The sequence below is a fragment of the Bufo bufo genome, chromosome 3, assembly GCF_905171765.1.
Source record: "Bufo bufo chromosome 3, aBufBuf1.1, whole genome shotgun sequence".
In the NCBI taxonomy this organism is placed as follows: domain Eukaryota; kingdom Metazoa; phylum Chordata; class Amphibia; order Anura; family Bufonidae; genus Bufo; species Bufo bufo.
Window position 1 is genome coordinate 446827834 of NC_053391.1, and position 16861 is coordinate 446844694.

Sequence of the window (16861 nt, forward strand, 5' to 3'; positions counted from 1 at the left end):
GGGGCGCCGGAATACAGATTTCAAGTTATGACGTACCGGTACGTCATGGGTCCTTAAGGACTCGGGACCCATGCCGTACCGATACGTCCTAAGTCCTTAAGGGGTTAAATATACGTTAATAATTTCCAGAGCAAAACCTTATGGGAAAATATTATTTTTTTGTTCGTTTTTTAGTTATTTATCCCTAACGGTTTAATTAGTAGTAGAATGGGCCACGGGTGGGTAGTGGGTGGGGTTAGGGGCCCAATTCAGATTTTTGCTATGGGGCCCAATGATTTCTATGTACGCCACTGTGTGTGAGCACAACTGGCTACATCTGTGGTCTGTCTGTATATGATGGCAGAGACTACCAACTTAACCCCCCAGGGTGCCCTGAAAATATTGGGACATTGGGAAAAATTGTGTGGGATCTATTGCCTTCACAAAGGGTACAACGTGTACACAATAATTTTTACACTAGTATACCCCTTTATAAATCCCTCCATGCTGCAAACACAGGGGCTTGTGGGACAGTCCATAAAAATAGAGTGGGATACCCACAACTGCTGGTGTCCAAGCGTTTGGAGAAAGGAGCATCATTCGTCCTTGCAAGTGACCAGCTGCTTGCAGTGAAGTGGAAGGACAGGAGGGATGTCTACATGCTCACCACCATGCACGCAGACACCACAGTGGCAGTTAGGGAGAGGGGGGCTACTGCTGACGAGCACAAACCGGTCTGTGTTACAGAATACAATAAATTTATGGGAGGTGTAGACCTCTCAGACCAGGTGCTTCAACCCTACCAGGTGAAGCGAAAAAACAGGGCCTGGTATAAAAAGGTAGCATTCAGATTGCTACCTATAATACCGTATTTTTCGCCCCATAATACGCACTTTTTCCCCCCCCAAAGTGGGGGAAAAGTGCCCCTGCGTCTTATGGGGCGAATGCTGGCAATTTGCTTCGCAGTCTGCGATGCTGCAGCATCGCAGACTGCGATGTATGAGTGAGGAGGGTCTGTAGGCCCAAGGAACCCTAAACTTCCTTGAGTTCCAGGAGAAGGTGGTTGAGAGTCTCCTGTTTGAGTCCCCCGCACCTGAGCAAGCCTTTGAATCTGAGGATGCTCGAAGACTTTCAGAACGCTACTTCCCTCACCCCGTCCCTGCCACTACCAGCAAGACATATCCTCAGAAACGATGTGAGGTGTGTAGCAAATACTGAAGGAGGAGGGACACCCGAATTTACTGCCCCAGTTGCCCATTACAACCAGGCCTCTGCAATTACCCCTGTTTTGAGACGTACCATACGGTTGCTAATTATTAATTTTATTTAAAGAGGACCTTTCACCATAATAAAACCTCTAAGCTAACTATACAGACGCGTAGAGCGGCGCCCAGGGATCCCCCTGCACTTACTGTTATCCCCGGGCGCCGCTCCGTTCTCCGGTTATAGCCTCCGGTATCTTCATAGTTAGGCTCCACCCAGGGGAACCTGCCGGCGTCTCATTCTTCCATGCTGTAGCGCTGGCCAATCGCAGCGCTCAGCTCATAGCCTGAGAGAAAAAAAAACCTCTCAGGCTATGAGCTGAGCGGTGCGATTGGCCAGCGCTACAGCATAGGAGAAAGAGACGGCGTCAGGTTCCCCTGGGTGGAGCCTAACTATGAAGATACCGGAGGCTATAACCGGAGAACGGAGCGGTGCCCGGGGATAACAGTAAGTGCAGGGAGATCCCTGGGCGCCGCTCTACACGTCTGTATAGTTAGTTTAGAGGTTTTATTATGGTGAAAGGTCCTCTTTAATACCAAAAAGGGTGGGTGGGGGGTCTTTTCGGGAAGTCAATTTATTCTCATTTTCTGTTTAGTTTGTGGGCTTTCTAGGGAGGGAGGGAGGGATCCTTTTGGGATGGGTTGTGGAGCTAATTTTTTTTCCCCAGACATTGGAACAAATTTTACCTTTTCTGATTTGTTTTTTTAATTTTCCTAATTTCATGTCCTGCCACACAAAGCTATTAATTCCATTCACATTACTGTATCATGATATTGGCATAATATTTTTTTATTTGGAGGATCTCTAGTGATTGAGTTGTTCCTCACCAGTACACTAAGGCCTCTTTCACACGGGCGTTGCGGGAAAATGTGCGGGTGTGTTGCGATTTTTCCGCACGAGTGCAAAACATTGTAATGCGTTTTGCACTCGCGTGAGAAAAATCGCCCATGTTTGGTACCCAAACCCGAACTTCTTCACAGAAGTTCGGGCTTGGGATCGGTGTTCTGTAGACCCGCTGGAGGGGGTTAAAAAAAAAATAATAATAATTTAACTCCCCTTAATCCACTTGATCGCACAGCCGGCATCTCCTTCTGTCTTCATCTTAGCTGTGTGCAGCAACAGGACCTGTGGTGACGTCACTCCGGTCATCACATGATCCATCACATGATCTTTTACCATGGTGATGGATCATGTGATGGAACATGTGATGACCGGAGTGACGTCTCCACAGGTCCTGTTGCTGCACACAGCTTAGATGAAGACAGAAGGAGATGCCGGGCTGCGCGATCAAGTGGATTAAGGTGAGTTAAATTATTTTTTATTTATTTTTAACCCCTCCAGCGCTATTTTACTATGCATTCTGTATTCATAATGCTATTATTTTCCTTATAACCATGTTATAAGGGAAAATAATAATGATCTGGTCTCCATCCCGATCATCTCCTAGCAACCGTGCGTGGAAATCGCACCGCATCCGCACTTGCTTGTGAATGCTTGCGATTTTCACGCAACCCCATTCATTTCTATGGGGACTGCGTTATGTGAAAAACGCACAAAATAGAGCATGCTGCGATTTTCACGCAACGCACAAGTGATGCGTGAAAATCACCGCTCATGTGCACAGCCCCATAGAAATGAATGGGTCGGGATTCAGTGCGGGTGCAATGCGTTCAACTCACGCATCGCATCCGCGCGGAATACTCGCCCGTGTGAAAGGGGCCTAAGGGCTTTATTAAGATTTTTTTTTTTGTAGACACCCCACAACACGTCTAGAAATATTGACATAATTTTGGGAATTAGTGATCCATTACTGCTCCTACATACGGTTCTGGACACTGTATATTCTGTAGGCAGTGTCGGACTGGGGTGCCTAGGGCCCACCAGTAAAATGTATTTTTGGGGGCTGTGACACAGTGAGAGGTTTGGTCTGGGAAAACAGGTATTTTCCTTCCAGGATATGCTGCTGGGCTGATTTACACCCAGGTGAGGTAAAATACCGGACCGGATTTTAAGTGCCGGTCCTTATTTTGGCAGCACCTGGCTGTACTTAAATAGGCAACTGGGCTCAGAAGCCATGTCTGCGTTCTGGGATCTAAGGCCTGAGCTGGGCTGGAAAGCTGAGACCCGTGTGTCAGGGGAACAGGCTGCCTAAAACCTGTATTTGGACTTTCTGAGGCAGAACTGCCACCAAGGTGACTTTCTGTTATATTAACTTGCCATTGGGTGTGAAGTAACACCAACACTGCAAAAGTGACGTTTTGTTTTTGGCACCATGTGTGAATAAACACTAAAGTACTGCGCCCGCTTATGCTAACTACCAGAGCGAATCCCCACAGGGCCCACCGTACAGATACATTCAAATATTACCTGCTCACACAGCAGCAAGATTCTACTAGATGATGGAATATGGGGGTCCCTGCAGCTACTTTGAGAAGGCAGGTCCTGGGGAGAAGTGGACACTGGCAGCTTCCCTCTATACCTAGAAGTCATCTCAGCTCTGATTGTGTCTATAATAATAAACTGGGGAGTTTCTTTAATAATCTATCGCATTTTTTATATGAACATAGGCAGGTTGAGGTGCTGTACATGGAATATATATATGTATGTAGTGCAATAAGTCTACTGTGTTATGTGTCACTTGTGCAGGGGGTGGGAGACTAGGGGCCCACCTTGCTCAGGGGCCCACCAGGGTATTCACCTGTACCCCTGTGGGCCAGTCCGAGCCTGTCTGTAAGTTACTGGTTGATTGGATGCATACAGGGCCGGACTGGCCTGCCGGGATACCGGGAAATTTCCCGGTGGGCCGGCAAGCCTGAGTGCCGCAAGGCCGCGGCCCTGGTGACAAGTGGGGGCGGCCGCGGCCGGCGGCAGGGCAGAGCAGGAGATGAGCGCCTCCATTGCAGAAGCGCTCATCTCCATAGTCATCTGTATTGCCGTCCTCAGGACTGCAATACAGATGCCTGTGCTGCGGCAGAGGAGGGAGAGGTGTGTCCCCTCCTGTTCCTCTGATAGGCTGCCGGCTTAGTGCTGAGCCGTATAGCGAGGGACACAGACGGAAGAGGCGGCCTGCATCGCATCGCATTGCTGGAGGTAAGTATAAGTGTATTATTTTTATATTTTTTTTTATATAGGTACAATACTGGGCAGGCAGCCAGGCACATGATAATGGGGGCTACTGGGCTGGCACATAAGGGGGGGACTACTGGGCTGGGCTGGCACATGATAAGGGGGGCTACTGGGCTGGCACATAAGGGGGGGACTACTGGGCTGGGCTGGCACATGATAAGGGGGGCTACTGGGCTGGCACATGATAAGGGGGGACTACTGGGCTGGGCTGGCACATGATAAGGGGGGCTACTGGGCTGGCACATGATAAGGGGGGACTACTGGGCTGGCACATGATAAGGGGGGACTACTGGGCTGGCACATGATAAGGGGGGCTACTGGCACATGATAAGGGGGGCTACTGGCACATGATAAGGGGGGCTACTGGCACATGATATGGGGGGCTACTGGCACATGATATGGGGGCACTCTGGCTACTGGCACATGATAATGGGGGGGCTCTGGCTACTGGCACATGATATGGGGGGGGCTCTGGCTACTGGCACATGATATGGGGGCACTCTGGCTACTAGCACATGATAATGGGGGGGCTCTGGCTACTGGCACATGATATGGGGGGGCTCTGGCTACTGGCACATGATATGGGGGGGCTCTGGCTACTGGCACATGATAAGGGGGGGCTCTGGCACATGATAAGGGGGCTACTGGCACATGATAAGGGGGCTACTGGCACATGATAAGGGGGGCTACTGGCACATGATAAGGGGGGCTACTGGCACATAGGGGGGCTACTTGCACACAAGGGGGCTACTGGCACATGATAAGGGGGGCTACTGGCCCATAAGGGGGGCTACTGGCCCATAAGGGGGGCTACTGGCACATGATATGGGGGGACTACTGGCACATGATATGGGGGCACTCTGGCTACTGGCACATGATATGGGGGCACTCTGGCTACTGGCACATGATATGGGGGCACTCTGGCTACTGGCACATGATATGGGGGCACTCTGGCTACTGGCACATGATAATGGGGGGGCTCTGGCTACTGGCACATGATATGGGGGGGCTCTGGCTACTGGCACATGATATGGGGGGGCTCTGGCTACTGGCACATGATATGGGGGGCTCTGGCTACTGGCACATGATATGGGGGGCTCTGGCTACTGGCACATGATGGTGGGGGGCTCTTATTTCTGGCACATGATTGGGGGCACTCTGGCTACTGGCACATGATATGGGGGGCTCTGGCTACTGCCACATGATGGTGGGGGGGCTCTTATTACTGGCACATGATTGGGGGCACATCTTACTGCAGATTATTGGGGGGCACTATAGGGGCATCTACTGAGGCTAAAAAAGAAGACATTTTATATGGGGGCTCTGTATAGGGGCATTTTATACTGGGACACATTATGGTGGGTACTATGGGGAAGGGGGGGAGCACTATGGGGGTCATCTACGGGGGCACTGAGAAGGGGTATTTTATATTGGCACATTATGGGAACATTAGCTCAACTGGGGGCATTACAAAGGGGTATGTTTTGCATATTATAAGGAGAATTATTACTACTGGGGGGGCATTATGGTGGGCTTTATTACTCCCCCATGGTATGACCCCCTAGTAGCAGCACCAGCCTCTCCCTGCTCTACTATCCCTCTGCCCTTTCTCCGAATCCTTATTATGAAATCTTTCTCATTAGGTTAAAGCACAACATCAGCTCCGCCGAGCCCCCGACCAAAGTGTTGAAGTGGCGTCCGAGATCCCCAAGGGCCAAGTCAAGTAACTGTAAGTTTTTATGGGGGTTCTACAAAAGAGCTATCGTGGGGCAAAGTTCATATTCGTGTTTACACACGTGTTTTAAAATGAATGCTTTCTCCTATTATAAACAAGTAAATAATGACGCAATGCTGTGGGGCTGGTGTGCAACTTTTTCCAGGGATGGTTTTTATCCCCAGTCCGGCCCTGGATGCATAGCGGTTTCTACCTTGCCGGGCAGGGGCCTGTTATGGTGCACCGAGTCACTTAGCACATTCGTCCCTCATATAGGGATTGATGGGGCTAAAGAGACGTTGTACGACCAGTCACTGTCCTTGAATGCCAGCTTGTCATTATAGCCCTATCGATGTTCTTGTATCTTGTGAACAAACTGGAATTTGCAACATAGTTGGAGACATTTTGCTCAGTTTTCTTGGACTTGTTGCCTTTCACTACAGTTCAGTTTTTTTCCTTTTTTTTCAGTTTGGCAAGACAGGCAAATGCCTTTTTAGAAATCTGCCTCCCTTATAAGTGCACAGCTTCACTTCTCATCTGTACGCGCCACAAAGATAAGAATGCGGCGGATTTCTAAGACAGTAACAGGGTTACCCATCTAAAAATATTTTTTCTCCAATTTCCTGTAAAGATTTTATTAATAATTTGAATAAAACCATTTATACTCATTATTTCATCCTATAATAATTTTACACTCAGCATGCTTACTACACCCCTTTAAATTGACACTTTTGTGTAAAAATTTAAAATTTTATTTCTTTTCACCTTCTTAGCATTAATTTCTTTAAAAGACTAGGAGGTCAAAAAACTCATTACACCCACAGATGAATACGTCAAGGGGTCTAGTTTCAAAATGGGGTCACTTTTGGGGGCGTTCTATTATTATAAGCCACTACAAACTTGGCTTGTTGCAGGAAAAAATATGTACTTAAAAAATTTTCAAATTTATGTTGAAATGGTAAGTCTCCTAAATAAAAATAAAAAAAAGTAAAAATTTTTTGTAAGTACAGCCAAAATAAAGTAAAGATGTGGAAATATATTTCTGATAAAAATATTAAAGAGGACCTTTCATCTGAAAATGCAAGTTAAACTAAAGATATACCCTTACTTGCCGGCCCCCTGTTTGTCCGCGGTGCCCCCCCACAATATTTCCCGCCTTCTATGCTAATGAGCCATTCGGCTCAACTGGGCGGGCCTGCAAAAGTTCTCCCGAGCATCCAATCAGCGCGCTCCGCTCTTAGCCAGGGAGAAGAAGCTCCAGTTCTCGCGAGATTCGCAAGAACTGGAGCGATTTCATCCATCCTGAGCCGGCGCCATCTTGGATTCCCGTGGCGAGCATTGGAGCAGCGTCGGAGGTGGTGGCTCAGGATGGATGAAATCGCTCCAGTTCTCGCGAATCTCGCGAGAACTGGATCTTCTTCTCCCTGGCTAAGAGCGGAGCGTGCTGATTGGATTGGATGAAAGGAAAGCAAGACTTATCATTTAAGGTGACTTTTCAGAATAAGCTGTTGTGTGTGTAAATGAGAAATAATTCTATTTATGACCATTATTTGAGTTGTGTTCAGCATTTAACACTGGTTTCCTCTCTTGGCTCCATATCTAATTGTATGTTTTGCCTGAGCTCAGCTCCAGTAGGTGGAGACAAGCTGCTATGATACATAAACAGCACACACAGAGGAGATATTGCTGTTCAATCTATATTCAGCACACCCTCAGAAGCATCATACTGCAGTACTGATCAGATAGATGTGAATCAGGTACTGGGGTGAGACAGAAAAGTTACCAGATGCTGCAGCAGAGTCTCTATGTGTGGCTGTGTCTCTGTCTCCCTCCAGCTCTCACTCCTCCTCCTTCCCTATCTCATCTCTCAAGATGTTTTTTAGCTGTTAATTGAAGGTGATTTATTAGCTTGGGGGAAGAGGGTATAGCTCATAAGTGGAAAAAGAGGCATTGTTCTCTGTGATATATTACAGTTTTATATTCACTTGTGTGCAACAATTGTTGAACGTATAATTCCTATTTAAATGTAACTTTTAAGTTAAGGGGTTGACTGGGTTCAGAGCTAAACCCGATGCTCATCTCAGAGGGGCTGGAGCGGTGAAGAACAGGTTATGTCTGGGTTCAGAACCCCTTTAAATACAGTATAATATTTTAGCCAGTGCTAAAAACAGAAAATGCTTCAACCAGGCTTTCTATCAATGATTTCTAGCTGTTAATACATTTCTGTTGTAGGTGATTTCTAAGCCTCTTAAAAAAAAATTCATTGTTTGAATATTAAGCATTTTTTTCATCAGTATTTGCGCATGTACCTCCATAACACATATATTGTGCTAAATGTATGCTTTCTTTTCTCTTTAAAACCTCAATCAGCAGATTGAAGGGGATTCCTGGCAGGGGGATCCTTGCAACCAGTTCAGGGAAGGGCCCCCATTTGCAGTTGTCTGAAAGTGTACAACTTTCAGACAACTTATCCCAAGCAATATTTTAGTAGAAAAGTAGATGGTTTCAAACGGTTATAAATGTGATAAAAAAAATACTATCATGCATACTCCTTCTTTGTATGTCTAATACATTGGCCCAAATCTACTAAAGTGTCTGGGCCTAGAATCTGTCTAAAAAGTGGAACAATTTTGGAGCAACTACGATTTTTTTACTTTTTTCCTGAATTGTTTTAAAGGCTGCAGTTTTAACAGAAAGGGTGGAGCATTGTTTTGAATTCTATCTCAAAGAAAGACAACCAATAGTTGGTATTGAGTCAGACAAAAGTGTGAGAAATCTGGTCCAGGTCTTGGCAGCCTGTATAAGCTTACACCATCTATAAGATGAGTAAATCTGGACCAGTGTGTACAAAGATATGGGCAGTGTAAACATGGACTATTGACTAATGGAATATATAGGCCACAATTGTTCATGTAAATCACAACAACACACAACACCACAAACACGTAGAAAGAACTGATTTTCACACATTATGTAATGTATACTGTCAAGCATTTATATGGAGTGTTGCATATTCTTTACAGTTTTGCAGCAGTGAAGAATTTTGGGAAAAAATGAAACCAAGAACAGAAATATGTGTTAATGCTGTTAACAAGAATAACAATTCTGTTTCTACGAAGACGAGACAGCTCAGTCAGAAGGTGCAAGGTCCAGTGTGGATGCGAAGAAGAAGAAACACCTTATTTTAGTAAAATGCAAGACATGGCTTGTATTAACTGGAATTTACCTATATTCTGCAGTGGACACGGACAGTAATCTGTACAGGCTCTGTACAAGCTGCCTCGACATTTCTCACATGGAAGCAGTTCTGTGCCCTTTCTGTTATTCCTTTCTCCACCGTTGTCTAACATTTGGTAAATTTAAAATCGAAGCTTTCTTGCTGCTCTGTTAATATATTAATATAAACCATCATTTTATACTGAATAGCTTATTTTTTTTCATTGAAAATTCATGTATTAATGGATGGGACGCAATGCAGAGCAGTCCATTCACAGCAATTGAAGAGCCAAATAAATACAAATAATATGAATTCAGATTTGTCAACAGCATTTTGTTGGCTGTTTCCATGAAGCATCAGGAAATGATTCCAAAGTGCAGAAAATTAAAAACACACAGAAAATTGCGTAAAACAGCAAATGATAATCTAGATATTTCAATAGATCCTAAATTCTGTTAAATGATCAAATGTCACCCGTATAAATTTAGAGGCAAACTGTCACCTTTACTATGCTGCCCTCACTCAGGGCAGCATTGTATTGTGACAGACCCAGTGATTTCAGGGGCTGTCCATTCTGGGTTAGCATTCCCCACCTTCTACCCATGACTGGCAGGTTTCTTTCTTATGCGTAACATGAATCCTGCTAGTCATGGCTCCTAACGCTGGCATGATTTGTGCGGTTCGCCCTTTCAGTACTGTAAAAGTACTAATTACTAGCCCAGAAGTGACAGCCCACTGAATGCAGCAGGTCTGTCAGTATACTATGCTGCCCTCAACGAGGATAGCACAGTAGAGGTGACAGGTTCCGTGATTGAGCGACTTACCGTATTTTTCTTATGCATGTGTTAAGGTATAACAGTATAATACTTGAGTTTTATTGTATTCTGAGTCTAATAAAAAATTTGCTTTACCCCATGCATCTAAACTGTGTGTTCCTCTGGCCAGCCCCTCACTGCAGGTAAAATGATTAATGGATTTCTCACAGATTTCATAAATTATACATTTCTACTCCAAAGACTTTTATCTTAGTTTAACTTCAATCATGATAAAAAAAAAAAATTGTTGTCTTTAGATAAATGCCATTGGAGCAGAGAATCAATGCTGAGCGTGTGTGTCCACCTTGGCACATTAAGGCCTCATGCACACGATTTTTTCACGGTCCACAAAACGGGGTTCCGTTGTTCTGTGATCCGTTTTTTTTTCCGTGTGTCTTCCTTGATTTTTGGAGGATCACCAGACATGAAAAGTGAAAAAAAAAATCTAAGTCAAGTTTGCCTTGAAAATGATAGAAAAAAAACGGACACGGATCACGGACGCGGATGACAATCTTGTGTGCCTCCGTGTTTTTTCACGGACCCATTGACTTGAATGGGTCCGCGAACCGTTGTCCGTGAAGAAAATAGGACAGGTTGTATTTTTTTCACGGACTGGAAACACGGATCACAGACGCGGATGACAAACGGTGCATTTTCCGAGTTTTCAATGGACCCATTGAAAGTCAATGGGTCCGCAGAAAATCACGGAAAACGGAACAACGGACAAGGAACCCAACAACGGTCGTGTGCATGAGGCCTTAGGCTGAATTCACACTATAGTTATTTGGTCAGTTATTTCCATCAGTTATTGTGAGCCCAAACCAGCTGCGGGTCAAAAATAAAGAACAGAAGGAAATCTTTACATTATACCTTATGTCTGAGTATGCTTCACTACTGGTTTTGGCTCCTAATAACTGATGGAAATAACTGACCAAATAACTGAAATGTGAACTCAGCCTTAGGCCTCATGCACACGACAGTTGTTTTTTGCGTCCGCAAATTGTGCTTCCGCAAATAAAAAACGGATATAACATCCGTTTTTTTTGGAGGATCCGTTTTTTTTCACGGGTCCCTTGTAATAAATGCCTATCCTTGTCCGCAAATGTGAAAAAAGTAGGACATGCACTATTTTTTTTGCTGAAGGGAAACACGGACAACGGACGCGGAACACAAATGGATGAACTATCAGCATTTTTTTGCTGACCCATTGAAATTAATGGGTCTCCATCCTATCCGCAAAAAAAACGGAACGGAGGCGGAGAAAAACAACTGTCGTGTGCATGAGGCCTTACTGAGATGGACACAGTAAAAACTGTACTTGATATTGTAGTTTGCGCCCCTTTTTTTGAGGGGCAATCTGTCATTTTTATTGATACCATTTTGAAATTTATGTGCCATTTTGATCACTTTTTATTCCGTTTTTTTTAGATAAAGTGACAAAAAACAGCAAATCCACAATTTAGATTTTTTTTTTCCATTACAGCATATATTGTACGGAATAAATAAGTTTCGATTTTAATAGTAAAGGCATTGTGTGTGCAACAAGGACAATAATTCATATTTTTTATTCTTATTTGTTTTTAATACAGAGGCTGATTTGAATTTTTTTGTAGTTTAAAAAACTTTTTTCCACTTATTTTTTCCCTAGGGGACTCTAACATGTGATCATCTAATTGCTTCTTCATAGACCGCAATGATTTACCGGAGTCTTCCAAAGGGCCAACACTGTCATAGGAAACCTTGATCTCAGCACATTCAGCCTCAGGAGTGCAGACCTCCAGGAGAACAATACCTCAGATGACGTGGTCATAATTGACCACAGCATGTGAAGGCGTAAGGGTACTTTCACACTAGCGTTTTTCTTTTCCGGCATAGAGTTCCGTCACAGGGGCTCTATACCAGAAAATAACTGATCAGGCATATCCCCATGCATTCTGAATGGAGAGTAATCCGTTCAGGATGCATCAGGATGTCTTCAGTTCAGTCATTTTGACTGATCAGGCAAAAGAGAAAACTGTAGCATGCTACGGTTTTATCTCCGGCGAATAAAACGGGAACACTTGCCTGAATGATCCGGCATTTTTTTCCATAGGGATGTATTAGTGCCGGATCCGGCATTCAAATTGCCGCATTGACGGATCCGGTATTCCGGTCTGCGCATGCTCGGACCTTTAAAAATGTGAAAACAATCAATACCGGATCCGTTTTGCCTGATGACACCGGAAAAACGGATCCGGTATTGCAATGCATTTTTCTGACTGATCAGGATCCTGATCAGTCAGAAAAATGCCTGATCTGTCAGAAAAAATTACATGCTTTTGCATACAGTTTGCATGATTCAGGCAACGGAACTGCCTGCCGGAATCAAACAATGCAAGTGTGAAAGTACCCTTAAAGAAGCATTCCCACAAAAAATGTTTTCTTTGACCTGTTAGAAAGGTACATAATGTAAACTGCAGTGAAAGCAATCTTCTTACCAGTGACCAACACTCTGATCTCCAAATGACACCGGACAGCAAGTCAGTAACTTCTATATTCATTCCTGAGACTGACCATTGAGGCTTCCATAGGAATACATATAGAATACAGGAATACATAAGATGCTGTGTTATTTGAAAAGTCAGAGTACTGGTCACATGACACAGCTGAGGATCAGAAGAAAGGGGATAACTCACAAATACAGTCATTGGTAAGAAGATTACATTCACTACAGTTTACATTATGTACCTTTCTAACAGGTCAGAGAATAAAAAGTTTTGTGGGAGTGCCTCTTTAAATGTCCTATGTATTCCATAGAAATACATAGAGAAACTGGCTTCCTGTCCACACATAAGATATTGTGTTATTTGAAAAGTCAGAGTGCTGGTCACATGACACAGCTGAGGATAAGAAGAAAGGGAATAACTCAGAAATACTGGTAAGAAAATTACCTTCACTACAGATTACATCATTTATCTTTCTAACAGGTCAGAGAAGAAAACATTTTGTGGAAATGCTTCTTTAAATGTCCATGATTTGCAGATCCCAGACAATGCCTCTGGGTGTCTGCTGTATAAAGCAGCATGCACCCAGCAGCTATGGCGGCCGCTTAGCTTCCATGTTTGAAGTTCTAACTTCCACTGTAAATGTATAGCAGAGGTTGGGAAGGGGTTAAAATGAAAGTTATTCCCCCATATAACTAGGGCCTCCACCATTATAATAATGCTTGAGAAGACCCCTGTGCATTTAAAAACTTTTATTTCCCTTTTATCCAAATTGTCACTGCCAGGACCTTCTGTATTGGAGCCAAAAATCTTACCAGCTGAGCCACAGGCTTGAAGTCACTGACAGAGTAATTTCTCTAAAAACCTTCTCTAGTATTCATGTACAGTGCACTGAAATCTACAGATAAGTCAAATTTAAACACATTTTAGCTCTCTCAATATATATATATATATATATATATATATATATATATATATATATAGGAAAATTCAAGGCAGCACTCCTAGTAAAGCTGTTAGGGTGCCAGCGGCGACAACACCTTACCAAGGTGTGCAATATAGAATAAAGAATGACACCGCAGCACGTCCGTTTAGTGAAAAAAGTAGGACCCTTTATTCACCTGTGCGACTTTTCAGTCCGCTTACTGGGACCATTTTAAAATGGTCCCAGTAAGCGGACTGAAACGTCGCACAGGTGAATAAAGGGTCCTACTTTTTTCACTAAACGGACGTGCTGCGGTGTCATTCTTTATTCTATATATATATATATTTATATATATATTGTATGTAGTATATATGTAAAAATATGTTTATTGTAATGTATTTAGCTCCATTACATTTTTGTGATTACTAAGTTAACTCATGATTTCTGTATGGAAGACTGACACCTTCACCAGTGTGCTACAGAGCACCTGTTATCACTTGAATAAATTTCTCTAACTAAATTAAAAACTTTCACTAGTTTTCGTGTACAAGGCACTGGTATCTACAGATACATCTCTATATACCAGGACATTACATAGTACATAAACATAGTAACATAGTAAATAAGGCCGAAAAAAGACATTTGTCCATCCAGTTCGGCCTGTCATCCTGCAAGTTGATCCAGAGGAAGGCAAAAAAAAACCTGTGAGGTAGAAGCCAATTTTCCCCACTTTAGGGGAAAAAAAAATTCCTTCCCGACTCCAATCAGGCAATCAGAATAACTCCCTGGATCAACAACCCCTCTCTAGTAGCTATAGCCTGTAATATTATTACACTCCAGAAATACATCCAGGCCCCTCTTGAACTCTTTTATTGTACTCACCATCACCACCTCCTCCGGCAGAGAGTTCCATAGTCTCACTGCTCTTACCGTAAAGAATCCTCTTCTATGTTTGTGTACAAACCTTCTTTCCTCCAGACGCAGAGGATGTCCCCTCGTCACAGTCACAGTCCTGGGGATAAATAGATGATGGGAGAGATCTCTGTACTGACCCCTGATATACACTGCTCAAAAAAATAAAGGGAACACAAAAATAACACATCCTAGATCTGAATTAATTAAATATTCTTCTGAAATACTTTATTCTTTACATAGTTGAATGTGCTGACAACAAAATCACACAAAAATAAAAAAATGGAAATCAAAATTTTCAACCCATGGAGGTCTGGATTTGGAGTCACCCTCAAAATTAAAGTGGAAAAACACACTACAGGCTGATCCAACTTTGATGTAATGTCCTTAAAACAAGTCAAAATAAAGCTCAGTAGTGTGTTGCCTCCACGTTCCTGTATGACCTCCCTACAACGCCTGTGCATGCTCCTGATGAGGTGGCGGACGGTCTCCTGAGGGATCTCTTCCCAGACCTGGACTAAAGCATCTGCCAACTCCTGGACAGTCTGTGGTGCAATGTGACGTTGGTGGATAGAGCGAGACATGATGTCCCAGATGTGCTCAATTGGATTCAGGTCTGGGGAACGGGAGGGTCAGTCCATAGCATCAATGCCTTCGTCTTGCAGGAACTGCTGACACACTCCAGCCACATGAGGTCTAGCATTGTCTTGCATTAGGAGGAACCCAGGGCCAACCGCACCAGCATATGGTCTCACAAGGGGTCTGAGGATCTCATCTCGGTACCTAATGGCAGTCAGGCTACCTCTGGCGAGCACATGGAGGGCTGTGCGGTCCTCCAAAGAAATGCCACCCCACACCATTACTGACCCAATGCCAAACCGGTCATGCTGGAGGATGTTGCAGGCAGCAGAACGTTCTCCACGGCGTCTCAAGACTCTGTCACGTCTGTCACATGTGCTCAGTGTGAACTTGCTTTTATCTGTGAAGAGCACAGGGCGCCAGTGGCGAATTTGCCAATATTGGTGTTCTCTGGAAAATGTCAAACGTCCTGCACGGTGTTGGGCTGTAAGCACAACCCCCACCTGTGGACGTCGGGCCCTCATATCACCCTCATGGAGTCTGTTTCTGACCGTTTGAGCAGACACATGCACATTTGTGGCCTGCTGGAGGTCATTTTGCAGGGCTCTGGCAGTGATCCTCCTGTTCCTCCTTGCACAAGGGCGGAGGTAGCGGTCCTGCTGCTGGGTTGTTGCCCTCCTACGGCCTCCTCCACATCTCCTGATGTACTGGCCTGTCTCCTGGTAGCGCCTCCATGCTCTGGACACTACGCTGACAGACACAGCAAACCTTCTTGCCACAGCTCGCATTGATGTGCCATCCTGGATAAGCTGCACTACCTGAGCCACTTGTGTGGGTTGTAGACTCCGTCTCATGCTACCACTAGAGTGAAAGCACCGCCAGCATTCAAAAGTGACCAAAACATCAGCCAGGAAGCATAGGAACTGAGAAGTAATCTGTGGTCACCACCTGCAGAACCACTCCTTTATTGTGGGGTGTCTTGCTAATTGCCTATAATTTTCACCTGTTGTCTATCCCATTTGCACAACAGCATGTGAAATTGATTGTCACTCAGTGTTACTTCCTAAGTGGACAGTTTGATTTCACAGAAGTGTGATTGACTTGGAGCTACATTGTGTTGTTTAAGTGTTCCCTTTATTTTTTTGAGCAGTGTATTTATACATAGTAATTAGATCTCCCCTCAGTCGTCTTTTTTCTAAAGTGAATAACCCTAATTTTGATAATCTTTCAGGGTACTGTAGTTGCCCCATTCCAGTTATTACTTTAGTTGCCCTCCTCTGGACCTTCTCCAGCTCTGCTATGTCTGCCTTGTTTACAGGAGCCCAGAACTGTACACAGTACTCCATGTGTGGTCTAACTAGTGATTTGTAAAGTGGTAGGACTATGTTCTTATCACGGGCATCTATGCCCCTTCTGATGCAACCCATTATCTTATTGGCCTTGGCAGCAGCTGCCTGACACTGGTTTTTGCAGCTTAGTTTGCTGTTCATAAAAATTCCTAGATCCTTTTCCATGTCAGTGTTAGGCCTCATGCACATGACCGTTGTGTGCATCCGTGGCCGTTGTTCCGTTTTCTGTGATTTTCTGCGGACCCATTGACTTTCAATGGGTCCGTTGAAAATTCGGAAAATGCACCGTTGTTCATCCGCGGCCGTGATCCGTGTTTCCTGTCCGTAAAAAAAATATGACATGTCCTATTTTTTTGACGGACAACGGTTCACGGACCCATTCAAGTCAATGGGTCCGTGAAAAAACACGGATGCACACAAGATTGGCATCCGCGTCCGTGATCCATGGCCGTAGGCTACTTTCACACAGACGGATCCGCAGATCCGTCTGCATAAAAGC

General features: G+C 44.4%; 1 protein-coding gene across 1 annotated transcript in view; it reads left to right on the plus strand.

The window, feature by feature from the left end:
- LOC120993469 (F-box only protein 36-like) overlaps positions 1–9404 on the plus strand; it is a 57509-nt gene extending 48105 nt beyond the window's left edge. The window contains exon 4 of the mRNA XM_040421969.1: positions 9106–9404. Within this exon, the coding sequence (XP_040277903.1) occupies positions 9106–9270 (165 nt within the window). The 3' untranslated portion in view covers positions 9271–9404. The remainder of the gene's footprint in view (positions 1–9105) is intronic.
- The last annotated feature ends 7457 nt before the right edge of the window (positions 9405–16861 follow it).